This window comes from Zonotrichia albicollis, chromosome 24, assembly GCF_047830755.1.
Source record: "Zonotrichia albicollis isolate bZonAlb1 chromosome 24, bZonAlb1.hap1, whole genome shotgun sequence".
NCBI classification, from domain to species: Eukaryota; Metazoa; Chordata; class Aves; order Passeriformes; family Passerellidae; genus Zonotrichia; species Zonotrichia albicollis.
In genome coordinates this window covers 1,453,264-1,467,599 of record NC_133842.1, presented here as the reverse complement: position 1 = coordinate 1,467,599, position 14,336 = coordinate 1,453,264, and the positions used below count along the sequence as shown (strand labels likewise).

At 45.7% G+C, this 14,336-nt stretch overlaps 2 protein-coding genes across 2 annotated transcripts; one reads left to right on the top strand and one right to left on the bottom strand.

The window, feature by feature from the left end:
- Window positions 1-108: 108 nt before the first annotated feature.
- On the bottom strand, window positions 109-6,597 carry LOC141731670 (uncharacterized). Its single transcript, XM_074558085.1, has 8 exons — window positions 6,415-6,597; window positions 5,554-5,624; window positions 4,606-4,658; window positions 4,441-4,516; window positions 3,729-3,780; window positions 3,514-3,630; window positions 2,368-2,597; window positions 109-1,811 (listed from the first exon to the last, which is right to left on the bottom strand). Exons 1-7 carry the CDS (start codon window positions 6,496-6,498, stop codon window positions 2,439-2,441), a joined length of 612 nt encoding a protein of 203 aa, XP_074414186.1. The 5' UTR covers window positions 6,499-6,597; the 3' UTR covers window positions 109-1,811; window positions 2,368-2,438.
- Window positions 6,598-6,966: 369 nt separating this feature from the next.
- LOC141731669 (uncharacterized) lies at window positions 6,967-9,786 on the top strand. Its single transcript, XM_074558084.1, has 2 exons — window positions 6,967-7,109; window positions 7,222-9,786. Exons 1-2 carry the CDS (start codon window positions 7,075-7,077, stop codon window positions 8,156-8,158), a joined length of 972 nt encoding a protein of 323 aa, XP_074414185.1. The 5' UTR covers window positions 6,967-7,074; the 3' UTR covers window positions 8,159-9,786.
- Window positions 9,787-14,336: the final 4,550 nt, after the last annotated feature.

The following is a 14,336-nucleotide window of genomic DNA, read 5'->3' as shown; positions in this document are numbered from 1 at the left end:
GATGACATCATGGCCACGCCTAGGTGGGGATTTGGGCCAAAACTGGGAATTTTGGCCCAAAAATTGAGGTTTTTTTCCTTAATTTGACACTTTTGTACCCAAAATTGAGAAATTTGGCCAAAAATTAAATTTTATTTTGTCCTAAATTTAAACGTTTTGCCCCATATTGGGACTTTTCAACTCAAATTTAGAATTTTCCAACCTAAATTCAAGAATTTTCTCCCCAAAAATTAAATTTTTACTCCTAAATTTACATTTTTTCCTAAAATTCACATTTTTTACATCCCAAACCACTTTTTCTTCCCAACCACCACAAATTTTCCACAAAATCCTTAAGTTTTCCATAAATTTTTTTATTTCCTGCCTAAAATCCATTTTTTTCCCATTAAAACCTGACTTTCCCCCTAAAAATTCCATTTTTTTAACACAGAAATTGGGATTTTTCCCAAAATTCCATTTTTTCCACCCAAAATACCTTAAAAAATATTGGTTTGTTTTTCTCCAAAGTTTCTGGACTTTTTTCTCCAAAAATTTTGGATTTTTCACACCAAAATTTTGGGTTTTTCCCCCAAATTTCCATTTTCTCTCTCCAGAAAATTCAATTTTTTCCTTCTAAAACTCTCCCCAAAACTTAAAATTTTCCCAATTTTTACGTTTTTTTTTAAATTTTAAAAATATTTTAATTTTTACCTCCCAGATTTTGTCAGAATTTTCCCAAAATTCGGATTTTTTTTTTCCCTTAATTTTTAGTCTTTTTTTTGCCTCCCCAAATCGCCAAAATTTTCCCCAAAATCTTTTGGTGTTTCTGTGTCCAGTTGTGGTCACTCGGTGGTCACTCCATGGTCAGTGGTCACTCAGCGGTCACTCCATCATGCCGATGACCAATGGTCACTCAGTGGTCACTCGGTGGTCAGTGGTCACTCAGTGGTCATTGGTCACTCAGTGGTCACTCCATGGTCAGTGGTCACTCAGCGGTCACTCCATCATTTCCATGACCAGTGGTCACTCAGTGGTCACTCAGTGGTCACTCGGTGGTCACTCCATGGTCAGTGGTCACTCAGCGGTCACTCCATGACCAGTGGTCACTCAGCGGTCACTCCATCATTTCCATGACCAGTGGTCACTCAGTGGTCACTCCGTGGTCAGTGGTCACTCAGTGGTCACTGAGTGGTCAGTGGTCACTCCAAGATCACAATGAACAACTGGGGAATGGTCACTCCAGGAGGTCGATGACCAGTGGTCACTCAGTGGTCAGTTGGTCACTCCAGAAGATCGATGGTCACTCAGGGAGATTGATGGTCACTCAGTGATCACTGACTGGTCACTCAGACAGGTTGATGGTCACTCAGTGACCACTGGTCACTCAGTGGTCACTCAGAAACATCAATGATCAGCTCAGGGAGGTTGATGACTGATGGTCACTCAGTGGTCACTCAGTGGTCACTCAGGGAGGTCAATGGTCGTTCCCAGAGGTTGATGGTCACTCATGGAGCACTGGCCACTGAGTGGTCACTCCATGGTCACTCAGTGATCAATGAATGGTCACTCGGGCAGGTCGATGGTCACTCAGTGATCGCTCAGTGGTCACTCAGCGGTCAGTGGTCACTCAGTGGTCACTCAGCGGTCACTCAGCGGTCACTCGGGCAGGTCGATGGTCACTCAGCGGTCACTCAGCGGTCACTCTGGTCACTCGGGCAGGTCGATGGTCACTCAGCGGTCACTCAGGGGTCACTCTGGTCACTCGGGCAGGTCGATGGTCACTCAGTGGTCACTCAGTGGTCACTCACTGGTCACTCTGGTCACTCGGGCAGGTCGATGATCACTCAGCGGTCACTCAGCGGTCACTCACTGGTCACTCTGGTCACTCGGGCAGGTCGATGGTCACTCAGCGGTCACTCAGTGGTCACTCGGGCAGGTCGATGGTCACTCAGTGGTCACTCAGTGGTCACTCAAGTGGTCACTCAGCGGTCACTCGGGCAGGTCGATGGTCACTCAGCGGTCACTCTGGTCACTCGGGCAGGTCGATGGTCACTCAGTGGTCACTCAGCGGTCACTCGGGCAGGTCGATGGTCACTCAGTGGTCACTCAGTGGTCACTCAGTGGTCACTCAGGCAGGTCAATGGTCACTCAGCGGTCACTCAGCGGTCACTCAGCGGTCACTCGGGCAGGTCGATGGTCGCTCAGCGGTCACTCAGCGGTCACTCAGCGGTCACTCGGGCAGGTCGATGGTCACTCAGTGGTCACTCTGGTCACTCGGGCAGGTCAATGGTCACTCAGTGGTCACTCAGCGGTCACTCAGCGGTCACTCTGGTCACTCACTGGTCACTCAGTGGTCACTCACTGGTCACTCAGCGGTCACTCGGGCAGGTCGATGACCAGCTCGTCGTCCCCGTCCAGGGGGTCATCGCTGCCCTCCCCCTCCCCCTCGCCGGGGTCGCTCAGGAGGCGCCGCGGGAGCGTGGCCGGCACGGGGGGCGGGGCTGGGGGCGGGGCCAGCGCCGGCGGGGGGAGGGGCGAGCCGGGGCCACGCCCCCCGGACAGCCCCGCCCCTCCCGTGCCAGTGGTGAAGGGGAGGGGGGGAGGGGGGCGGGGGGAGGCTGGGGGGGGGGGAGAGAAAAGGGGAGGGGTCAGCGAGGAGTGACCAATGAGTGACCGCTGACACAATGACCCCTCCCCTGTTTAGCCCCGCCCCTTTGCTATTCCCCCATAAACTCCTCCTCCTTTAGCCCTGCCCTTGTAGCCCCTCCCCCTTTGGCCCCACCCCTTTTGCTATTCCCCCAAAGATACCTTCCCATTAAGCCCCGCCCCCTTAACTATTCCCCAATTACTCCTCCCCCTTTAGCCCCACCCCTTTGCTATTCCCCCATAAACTCCTCCCCCTTTAGCCCTGCCCTGATAGCCCCTCCCCCTTTGCTATTTCCCAATTACTCCTCCCCCCTTTAGCCCCGCCCCCTTTGCTATTCCCCCATAAACTCCTCCCCCTTTAGTCCTGCCCTTGTAGCCCCTCCCCCTTTAGCCCCGCCCCTTTGCTATTCCCCCAATTACTCCTCCCCCCTTTAGCCCAGCCCTCATAGCCCCTCCCCCTGTTGCCCCACCCCCTTTTCCATTCTCCCAATGACACCTCCCCCTTTAGCCCCGCCCCCTTTACTATTCCCCAATTACTCCTCCCCCGTTTAGCCCCGCCCCTTGGCTATTCCCACACTGACTCCTCCCCCTTTTACCCCACCCACTTTAGCCCCCTCCCTCTTTAGCCCCACCCTCTTTGTTACTCCCCAATGACTCCTCCCATTTAGCCCCACCCACATTTCCTAATCCCCATTGACTTCTCCCCATTTAGCCACGCCCACTTTGCTTTACCCCCAATGCTTCCGCCCCCCTTAGCCCCACCCCCTTTAGCTCCGCCCCTTTTGTTATTCCCCATTGACCCTTCTCCCCGTTAGCCCCGCCCCCTTCACTATTCCCCAATGGTTCCTCCCCCATTAGCCCCGCCCCCTTAGGCCACGCCCCCTTTACCTGCCCCCTCCGGGTCCCTTTGCTGCGCCGGGCAGGGGAGGGGCGTGGCCTGGCCCCGCCCCCAGGGGGGAGGGGCGGGAACTGCGCCGGGAAGGGGCTGTAGGGCGGCGACGCCATCTTGGGAGAGGAGCAACAATTAGACCACACCCACTTTTCAAAAAGTGGGTGGGGCTTTAAAAAGAGGGAGGGGGTTGGTGTGGGGGAGGGGCACTCACCATGTAGGGGGAGGGGCCAAAGCCTGAGGGGGGAGGGGACGGCGAGCGGCGCCTGTGGGGGGAGGGAACAGCATTGGCCACGCCCACTTTGTGTCGGCCATCTTGGATTTTGACCTCCATGATGGCGGCCATCTTGGATTTATACCCTCATGATGGCGGCCATCTTGGATTTACTCGCCATTATGTCCTCCATTTTGAAATTTTACCCCCATGATGGCAGCCATCTTGGATTTTGACCTCCATTTTGATAGCCATCTTGAATTTTACCCCTGTTATGGCAGCCATCTTGAATTTTACCCATTCTGATGCTCCACCCACTTATGCCTGTTGCCACGCCCACTTCATGTGGAGGCCATCTTGGGTTCCCCACTTTCCCTATAGTTGTGACCACATTGAAGCCACGCCCACTTTTGGCAGCCATCTTGAATCATTCCCACAATGCGGCAGCCATTTTGAAGCTGCCTTTACTTTAAGCCACACCCAGAAATCTGATTGGCCATCATCAAGCCCCACCCACACCCAGCAGCCATTTTAAACCCCACCCACTCCTGGCAGCCATCTTGAACCCCCACCCCCCTTCAAGTTCCGCCATTTTGAAACCCCGCCCAACAACTGGGCGGCCATTTTGAAACCCCGCCCAACAATTGGTCGGCCATTTTGAAGCCACGCCCACTTTGGCTGCCATCTTGGCTCCCTTTAACCCTTTCCTGACCTCTTGGCGGGCGTTGGCTCCGCCCCCTTGGGGCCGTCCCCGTCGCTGTTGTCCGATGACGCCGTCGCCTCCGAGTCTGGGCAGGGGGAGGAGCCAATCAGAAGAAGGGGGGCGGGGCCATGGCCAGGGTTGACCTTTGACCCCGCCCCGCCCACCCCCAGGTACCTGAGGAATCATCGTCGACGTTTTCGTACTGGAGGAGCCGGTCCAGGAGGAAACTGGGGAGAAATGAGGAAAAATTGGGGAATTTTAATAAAAAAAAATAAAAAGAACATCTTTATAAAAATTAAAATTAAAAAAAAAAAATTTGGGAAATTTGAAGAAAGGAATAAAATTGAAAAATAACAATGGGAATTAAATAAAAGGAAAAATAAACGATAGAGAAGTTCAAAGGTAAAATCAAAATTAAAATTAAAATTAAAAAATTGAGAAAATTAAAGGAAAAATAGTGGAAATTCAAACAAAAATGAAAGAGAAAAAATTTGGGAATTTCGAAGGAAAAAATAAGAAAAATTATAATGAAAATAACAATGAAAATAAAAAATTGGGAAATTTGAGGGAAAATTAAAACTAAAACTAAACACAAAAATAAAAACAAAAAATTGAGAAATTTGAATAAAGAAAAATTTACGAAAAAGAAAAAATTTGAAAATAATAAAATATAAGACATAAAATATAAGATATAAAATATAAAACATAAAATTGGGAATTTCAGGGGAGAAAATAAAACTTACAAATGGAAAATTTCAGGGGGAAGAGAAAAATATTTTTTTTTTAAAAAAGGGAAAGTTGAGGAAAAGAATTTAGAATTAAAGATGAAAGTATAAAAATTGGAAATTTTGGGAATGAAATAAAAATATAAATTAAAAACGGGAAGGTTTTGAGAAGAAAAAAAAATAAGCTAAAAAATAAAAATAGGAAACAAAAATTGGGAATTCCAGGGGAAAAAAAAAACCTAAATAAAAAAAAAAATTGGGAATTTGGGATAAAAACAAAAAAATAAAAAATACAAATTGGGAATTTTGGGAAAACCTCCAAAATTAAAAAAAAAAAAAAGAAAGAAATAAACAATAAAAATGGGATTTTTGGGGTGAATTTGGTGGATTTTTGTACCTTTTATCCCGTGACACTTTCAGCAGTTTGCGCTGGGCCCTCCTCAGCTCCTCCTGGAAACATTCCTGCTCCTGGGGGCGGAGCCAAAAGGTGGGCGGGGGCACTTTAGCCACACCCACCCACAGTGGGGGATACGGGAAAAATCCCACAAAAACCCAACCACAAAATCCTGGGGGTTTACCCCAAAATTCATCTTTTCCCCTCTAAAATTCACTTTTTTTACCCCCAAATTTGGCTTTTAACCCTCAAAAATTCATCTTTTTTTTCCCCTAAAATTTTGCCTTTTTTCTCTCCAAAATTCAGCATTTCCACTCCAAAATTTGGCTTTTTTTCCCCACCCAAATTTGGTTTTTTTACCCCAAAATTTGGCTTTTTTCTCCATAGAAATTCAAGGGTTTTAATCGTTAAATTTCACCTTTCCCCACACTAAAATTTGAGGGTTTTGAAGTCAAAAATTCCCTTTTTTTCCCCTCAAATTTGTCTTTTTTCCCTCTAAATCAAAAATTTCCCCCCCAAAATTCATTTTCCCTGAAAAATTGAAATTTCCTACTTAAAAAACTCCATTATCCCCTTTAAAAATTCCCCTTTCCCCGCCCAAAATTCCCTTTTACCCTTCAAAACCCCCAATTTCCCCCCCAAACCCCAACTTTCCCCTCATATTTCCAATTTTACGCCCAAATTTTCAATTTTCCCCCTCATATTTTAATTTTTTCCCCCTCATATTTTAATTTTTTCCCAAATTTTCCTATTTTCCCCACACTCGCCCCCGGCCCCCCCGGTCTCCCCTCACGCTTAAGCCCCGCCCCTTTCCCTTCCCGCCCTTTTTAGGCCACGCCTTTCACGTCGGGCCCCGCCCCTCACGTAGAGCAGCAGCTTCAGGCGCCGTTTCAGGGCCCGGCAGCGCCGTTTGTAGCCGCCGACATCGCCCTCGCTCGCCCCGTTCATGGCGGACAAGCCCCGCCCTTCCCCTCGCTTCTCATTGGTTGCTAGGTTCGCGCGCCGCCGCCTGATTGGTTGGCGACGCGGAAATCCCTCCTGCCGCTTCCTTGTTCTTCTCCGAGCGTGGCTGGCTGGGCGGGATAAGTCCCGCCTTTTCGTATTGCTGATTGGTTGAGCTTTTAAAATCCTAAAATCTCATTAGGTGGTGCTGCTGTCAGTCATTTCTCAGCCGCTTCCCGTGTGGGCTTTACCGGCATTGAGTCAATAGCTTTGGCCCACCCACAGACTCTTCCTATTCGCTGCTGTGGCTGCAATCAGCCTTCTGATTGGCTGAAGGGGCCGCCGCTCACTCCCGCCCGTGGTTCCGCCTTTCCGTCACTCCTATTGGCCAGCGCTGCTCACTAAGGCTTCCGATGGGCTCCTTATGCTGTCACTCATTTACATCCGGCCTTTTCCATGCCTCTATTAGTTGTTTTGACTTCCGGGTATATAGCGCCTCCTCCTAATTGGTCCCGCGCTTTAAGCCCCGCCCCGCTGTCTTTTATCTCAATCCTCATTGGCTGCCGCTCTGAGGACTGAAAAATGGCGGCGGCGGCGGCGCCGAGCGGCTGCGAACGGTACCGGGAGGGGGAGGGGAGGCACCGGAGACCCCCCGGGGCCACGCCCTGAGCTGGCCACGCCCCTAGGACGACCACGCCCTGCTTGACTCCGCCCTTTTTTCCTTCGCAGGGCGCCGGATTGGGGCAAAGCCGACAGCGCATGCGCGGAGTTTGAAGGGGGCGTGGCCAGCGGGGACCACGCCTTGTGCGTGGCGCCCCCTAGCAAGGAGACGGAAGCGCGGGAAAATGGCGGAAAAGGCGGGAAAAATGAGGAAAAAGGCGGGAAAAATGGGAGTGAGGATGAGGAGGAGGAAGAGGAGAAGGAAATTGGGGTGAAAAAAAGTGAAAAATGTGAAAAAATTGAGGAAAACGGGGCGAAATTGAGGGAAATGGAGGGTGAGGAAGACGAGGGGAAGGAAAATGGGGAAAAATTGGAAAAAAGTGGGGAAAATTTGGGGGAAAAGGGGGAAATTGGGAGTGAGGAGGAAGAGGAGGAGAAAATTGGGGTGAAAAAAGGAAAAAATGAGGAGAAATCCGAAAATTCCGGGGAAAACGGGGTGGAAATGGACAAAAATGGGGGAAAAGAGGAAAAAATTGGGGCAGAAAAGGGGAAAACTGAGAGTGAGGAAGAGGAGGAGGAAGATGAAGAGGAAAGATCAAAAAAAATTGTTAAAAATGGGGCAAAAAAGGGGAAAATTGAGAGTGAGGAAGAGGAGGAGGAAGAAGAGGAGGAGAGGAAGAAAAATGGGGCGAAAAAGGGAAAAAAGGAGGGAAAATTGGGGGAAAATCGGGCAAAAAGGAGGAAAATTGAGAGTGAGGAAGAGGAAGGTGAGGATGAAGAGGAGGAAGAGGAAGAGGAGGAGGAGAGGAAGAAAATTGGGGTAAAAATGGGGGAAAAATCTGGGAAAAATGAGGAAAAAATGGGGAAAATTGGGAGAAAAAGGAGGAAAATTGAGAGTGAGGAAGAGGAAGATGAGGAGGAAGATGAGGAGGAGGAGGAGAGGAAGAAATTTGGGGTGAAAAGGGGAAAAAATGAGGAAAAATCAAAAAAAAAACGGGAAAAATGAGGCAAAAATGGGGCAAAAAAGGAGAAAATTTGAGAGTGAGGATGAGGAGGATGAGGAGGAAGATGAGGAAGAGGAGAGGAAGAAAATTGGGGTAAAAATTGGGGAAAAATCTGGAAAAAAAGAGGAAAAAATGGGGAAAATTGGGAGAAAAAGGAGGAAAATTGAGAGCGAGGAAGAGGAGGATGAGGAGGAAGATGAGGATGAGGAGGAAGATGAGGAGAGGAAGAAAATTAGGGTAAAAATTGGGGAAAAATCTGGAAAAAATGAGGAAAAAATGGGGAAAATTGGGACAAAAAGAAAGAAAATTGAGAGTGAGGAAGAGGAAGATGAGGAGGAAGATGAGGATGAGGAGAGGAAGAAAATTGGGGCGAAAAAGGGAAAAAATGAGGAAAAATCAAAAAAATCCGGGAAAAATGAGGGAAAAATGGGGCAAAAAAGGAGAAAATTTGAGAGTGAGGAAGAGGAGGATGAAGATGAGGAAGAGGAGAGGAGGAAAATTGGGGGGAAAAAGGAAAAAATTGGGGAAAAATTTGGGAAAAAAGAGGAAAAAATGGGGAAAAATTGGGGGAAAATGGAGAGGGAGGAAGAGGAGGAGGAAGATGAGGAAGAGGAAGATCCAGGTGGGAAAAATAGGAAAAAATTGGGGAAAATTGTGAAAAAACCCCAAAAAACCCCAAAAAAGGGGAAAAGTGAAAGTGAGGAAGAGGAGGATGAAGATGAGGAAGAGGAAGAGGAAGATTCAGAGTGGGAAAATGGGAGAAAAAAGGGAAAAAATGGGAAAAAATCGGGAAAAAATCAGAAAAAAACCCCAAAAATGAGAAAAAAAGGGAAAATTGAGAGTGAGGAAGAGGAGGAAGATGAAGATGAGGAGGAAGAGGAGGAAGATGAAGAGTCAGACTGGGAAAATGAGAGGAAAAATGGGAAAAAAGGAGGAAAAAATAGGAAAAACCCCCCAAAAACAGCAAAAAAGGAGGCCAAAAAATCCAAAATGGAGAGCGAGGAAGAGGAGGATGAAGATGAGGAGGAGGAAGATGAGGAAGAGGAAGATTCAGAGCGGGAAAATGGGAAAAAACGAGGAAAAAATGGGAAAAAATCGGGGAAAAACGTGAAAAAAAAAACCAAAAATTGCAAAAAAAGGGAAAATTGAGAGCGAGGAAGAGGAGGAAGATGAAGATGAGGAGGAAGAGGAGGAAGATGAAGAGTCAGACTGGGAAAATGAGAGGAAAAATGGGAAAAAATCACAAAAAATTGGGGAAAAATCCCCCAAAATTATAAAAAAAAGCGGCCAAAAAAGGGAAAATTGAGAGTGAGGAAGAGGAGGATGAAGATGAGGAGGAGGAAGATGAGGAGGAGGAAGATTCAGAGCGGGAAAATGGGAGAAAAACAGGAAAAAATGGGAAAAAAACCCAAAAAATTATAAAAAAAGGGGCCAAAAAAGGGAAAATTGAGAGTGAGGAAGAGGAGGATGAAGATGAGGAGGAAGAGGATGAAGACGAGGAAGACTCAGATGGAAAAAATGGGAGAAAATCAGGAAAAAATGGGAAAAAATCGGAAAAAATGGTGAAAAAAACCCCAAAAACGGCAAAAAAAAAGAAAAGTGAAAGTGAGGAAGAGGAGGATGAAGATGAGGAGGAAGAGGAGGATGAAGAGGAAGATTCAGACCGGGAAAATGGGAAAAAAATGGGGAAAAAATCAGAAAAAATGGTGAAAAAAACCCCAAAAATGGCAAAAAAAGGGAAAAGTGAAAGTGAGGAAGAGGAGGGTGAAGATGAGGAGGAAGAGGATGAAGATGAGGAAGGCTCAGATGGAAAAAATGGGAAAAAAGGAGGAAAAAAATTGGAAAAAATGGTGAAAAAACCGCCAAAAAGGGCAAAAAAAAAGAAAAGTGAAAGTGAGGAAGAGGAGGATGAAGATGAGGAGGAAGAGGAGGATGAAGAGGAAGGCTCAGATGGAAAAAATGGGAAAAAATCAGGAAAAAACAGGAAAAAACCCCCCAAAATTATAAAAAAAGTGGCCAAAAAAGGGAAAATGGAGAGTGAGGAAGAGGAGGATGAAGATGAGGAGGAAGAGGATGAAGATGAGGAAGGCTCAGATGGAAAAAAATGGGAGAAAATCAGGAAAAAATGGGGAAAATTCAGACAAAAATATGAAAAAAACCGCAAAAAATGGCAAAAAAAGGGAAAATTGAGAGTGAGGAAGAGGAGGATGAAGATGAGGAGGAAGAGGATGAAGATGAGGAAGGCTCAGATGGAAAAAATGGGAAAAAACGAGGAAAAAATGGGAAAAAATCGGAAAAAATGGCAAAAAAAACCCCCAAAAACGGCCAAAAAATCCAAAATTGAAAGCGAGGAAGAGGAGGATGAAGATGAGGAGGAAGAGGAGGATGAAGAGGAAGATTCAGACCAGGAAAAAACAGGAAAAAATCGGAAAAAATCAGAAAAAATGGTGAAAAAAAACCCCAAAAACGGCAAAAAAAAAGAAAAGTGAAAGTGAGGAAGAGGAGGATGAAGATGAGGAGGAAGAAAAACCAAAAAAATCCAAAAAAATTCCCAAAAATTCCCAAAAAAATCCCGGAAATTCCTCGGGGTCGGATTCCGAGGATTTGCCATTGGCAAAATGGGCGGAAAAAAGGAAAAATCGGGCAAAGGAGGAAGAGGAGGAGAAGAGGAAGAGGAGGAGGAGGAGGAAGGACGAGGAGGAGGAAGAGGAGGAGTGGTGGAGGCGCGGGAAGGTGAAAAATTCACAATTTTTGGGGTTTTTTTGGGAATTTTGGAGCAATTTTTGGGTGGAATTTTGAGGAAAATTTTGGGAATTTTTGTTGGAATTTCAGGGAAAAAATTGGAAATTTTTGGGAGGAAAATTTGGAATTTTTGTTGGGAATTTGGAGATTTTTTGGGGGAAAATTTGGGGTTGTGGGGGGGACTTCAAAGGAAAAATTGGGATTTTTTGGGGGGAATTTTGAGGGAAAATTGGGGATTTTAGGGAAAATTTAGGGGGAAATTTGGGATTTTTTGGGGGAAATTTTGGGAAAATTTGCGGTAAAATTTGCAAATTTTGGAAAAAATATTTTGGGATTTTTGGGGAAATTTGGGGGGTAAAATTTGGGATTTTTTGGGGGAAATTTTGGGAATATTTTAGGGAAAACTTGTGGTAAAATTTGCAAATTTTGGAAAAAATTTTTTTGGGGATTTTTGGGAAAATTTGGGGGGTAAAATCTGGGTTTTTGGTGTTCAGATTTTCGGAGAAAATTGGGGATTTTTGGGCAAATTTTGGGGGGGAAATTGGGATTTTTTGGGGAAAATTTTGGGATTTTTTGGGGAAATTTTGGGAATATTTTCGGGAAAATTTGCGGTAAAATTTGCAAATTTTGGAGAACATTTTTTGGATTTTTGGGGAAATTTCGGGGGTAAAATCTGAAATTTTGGAGTTGGGATTTTTGGAGAAAATTGGGGATTTTTGGGCAAATTTTGGGGGAAAAATTGGGATTTTTTGGGGAAATTTTGGAATATTTTCAGGAAAATTTGCGGCAAAATTTGCAAATTTTGGAAAAAATATTTTGGGATTTTTGGGGACATTTGGGGGTAAAATCTGGGATTTTGTGTTGGATTTTCGAGAAAATTGGGGATTTTTGGGCAAATTTTGGGGGAAAATTTGGATTTTTTGGGGAAATTTGGGATTTTTTGGGCAAAATTTTGAGAAAATTTGAGGTAAAATTTACGGTAAAATTTGCAAATTTTGGAAACATTTTTTTGGGATTTTTGGGGAAATTTGGGAGGTAAAATCTGAAATTTTGGAGTTGGATTTTGGGCAAATTTTGGGGGAAATTTTGGGATTTTTTGGGGGGAAATTTTGGGAATATTTAGGAAAATTTGCTGTAAAATTTGCAAATTTTGGAAAAAATTTTTGGGGGGTAAAATCTGAAATTTTGGAGTTGGGATTTTCGGAGAAATTGGGGATTTATGGCAAAATTGTGAAATTTATGGGGAATTTTGGAGGGAATTGGGGAGGAATTTTAGGAAATTTTGGAGAATTTCTGGGGATTTAGGGTGGAAATTTTGGCATTTTTAGGGAGGATTCGGGGAAATATTTGGGTGCCAATGGGATTTTGGGGAGGAATTTGGGAAATTTTGGGGGCTTTTTTGGGGAATTTCAGGGAAAAATTTGGGGATTTTTTGGGTGGAATTTTTGTGGATTTTTTTGGGATAATTTTGGGGATATTTGGGGAGGGAATTGCAGTGAATTTGTGAGGGAAAATTTGAAATTTTGAAATTTGAAATTGAAAATTTGGGGAGATTTTGGTGGAATTTTTGGGGAGTATTTTGGAGCGGATTTTTTTTGGGTATTTCTAAGAAATTCGGTCAAATTTTAGTCGAATTTTGCACAAATTTCATAAAATTTATCATAAATTCCAGATTTTTTCTCAATTTTCCCACCACCCCCCGAATTTTCCTCAACCCCACAAATCCTTCCCACCCCCCCTCCGATTCCCGCCAAAATTCCCGCAAAAATCCCCAATTTTCCCTCATTTCCCGCCAATTCCCCATGAGGGGGCGTGGCTTCCTCCAAGCCCCGCCCCCTCACTACAAACCCCGCCTACTCACGCAAAGCCCCGCCCCCAGGACCCACCGGAAGTGGCGCGGTTGAAGCGATACCTCCGAGCCGCTGGGGGGCGCCCCAATTACAAACAGCTCTTCCGGAAGTGCCGCAGCCGCCGCGAGGTCCTGGAGGCGCTCAGGGGCGCCCTGCGCGACCTGGGGCTGCGAGGTACCGCGAATTTGGGGTGAAATTCGGGAATTTTGGGGATTTTTTGAGGATTTTTGTGGGATTTTGGGGGGTTTTGGGTGGGTCTGAGAGGATTTTGAGGGGTTTTAGGGGAGATTTGGGGGCTCGGCGCGGAGCGGAACTCGATGGTACGTGAGGGGAGTTGGGGAATTGTGAGGGAATTTTGGAAAAAAATGGGAAAAATTTGGAATTTTTTGGGGAATTTTAGGGAAAAATTAGAATTTTAGGGGGGAATTTTGGGATTTTGAGGCTATTTTGGTGGAATTTTGGGTGAATTTTTGGGGAGATTTGAGGGGATTTGAGGAACTCCGCCGCCAGGTCCCGGAGGCGCTCAGGGGCGCCCTGCGCGACCTGGGGTTGCGAGGTACCGCGAATTTGGGGTGAAATTCGGGGAATTTTGGGATTTTTGGGAATTTTTGTGGGATTTTGGGGGGTTTTGGGGTGGATTTCAGGGGGTTTTGGGTGGGTTTGAGAGGATTTTGGGTGGGTTTGAGAGGATTTTGAGGGGATTTGGGGGCTCGGCGCGGAGCGGAACTCGATGGTACGTGAGGGGACTTGGGGAATTGTGAGGGAATTTTGGAAAAAAATGGCAAAAATTTACAATTTTTTGAGGAAACTTTGGGGAATTTTGGGGAAAATAGGAATTTTGGGATTTTGAGGCTATTTTGGTGGAATTTTGGGTGAATTTTTGGGGAGATTTGAGGGGATTTGAGGAACTCCGCCGCCAGGTCCCGGAGGCGCTCAGGGGCGCCCTGCGCGACCTGGGGCTGCGAATTTGGGGTGAAATTCGGGGAATTTTGGGGATTTTTGGGAATTTTTGTGGGATTTTGGGGGGTTTTGGGTGGATTTCAGGAGGTTTTGGGTGGGTTTGAGGGGTTTTAGGGGGTTTTTAGGGGGGATTTGGGGGCTCGGCGCGGAGCGGAACTCGATGGTACGTGAGGGGACTTGGGGAATTGTGAGGGAATTTTGGAAAAAAATGGGAAAAATTTGAAATTTATTTGGAAACTTTGGGGGATTTAAGAAAAATGGAATTTTGGGAAAATTTGGGAATTTTAGGGAGAAATTTGGGGGAAAAATTGGGAAAATTTGGGATTTTGGAGTGGAATTTTGGGGGTTTTTGGACGGAATTTTGTGGGGATTTCAGGGAATTTTGTGGGGATTTTATGGATTTCTTGGAATTTGTCAGAATTGGAGGATTTTGGCCCCATTTTGGGCGGTATTTTGGGATTTTAAGGAGATTTTTGGAAATTTGGAATTTAGAGAAAGATTTTTGGGTCCATTTTGGGGGGAATTTTGAGATTTTTCAGGCTATTTATGGGGAGGATTTTGGGAAAAAATTCAGGATTTTTGAGTGAAATTTTGGGATTTTGAAGGGGAATTTTGGGGTTTTTGGATA

Bases quoted from the DNA above. Each gene is read 5' to 3' on its own strand.
- LOC141731670 (XM_074558085.1), bottom strand. From the start codon at position 6,498: ATGAACGGGGCGAGCGAGGGCGATGTCGGCGGCTACAAACGGCGCTGC. The intron at 4,517-4,605 runs GTACCTGGGGGT...CCCCCTGCCCAG, and splicing joins CGTCGACGATGATTCCTCAG to ACTCGGAGGCGACGGCGTCA. The intron at 3,631-3,728 runs GTGAGTGCCCCT...TCCTCTCCCAAG, and splicing joins TTGGCCCCTCCCCCTACATG to ATGGCGTCGCCGCCCTACAG.
- LOC141731669 (XM_074558084.1), top strand. From the start codon at position 7,075: ATGGCGGCGGCGGCGGCGCCGAGCGGCTGCGAACG. The intron at 7,110-7,221 runs GTACCGGGAGGG...TTTCCTTCGCAG, and splicing joins GCGCCGAGCGGCTGCGAACG to GGCGCCGGATTGGGGCAAAG.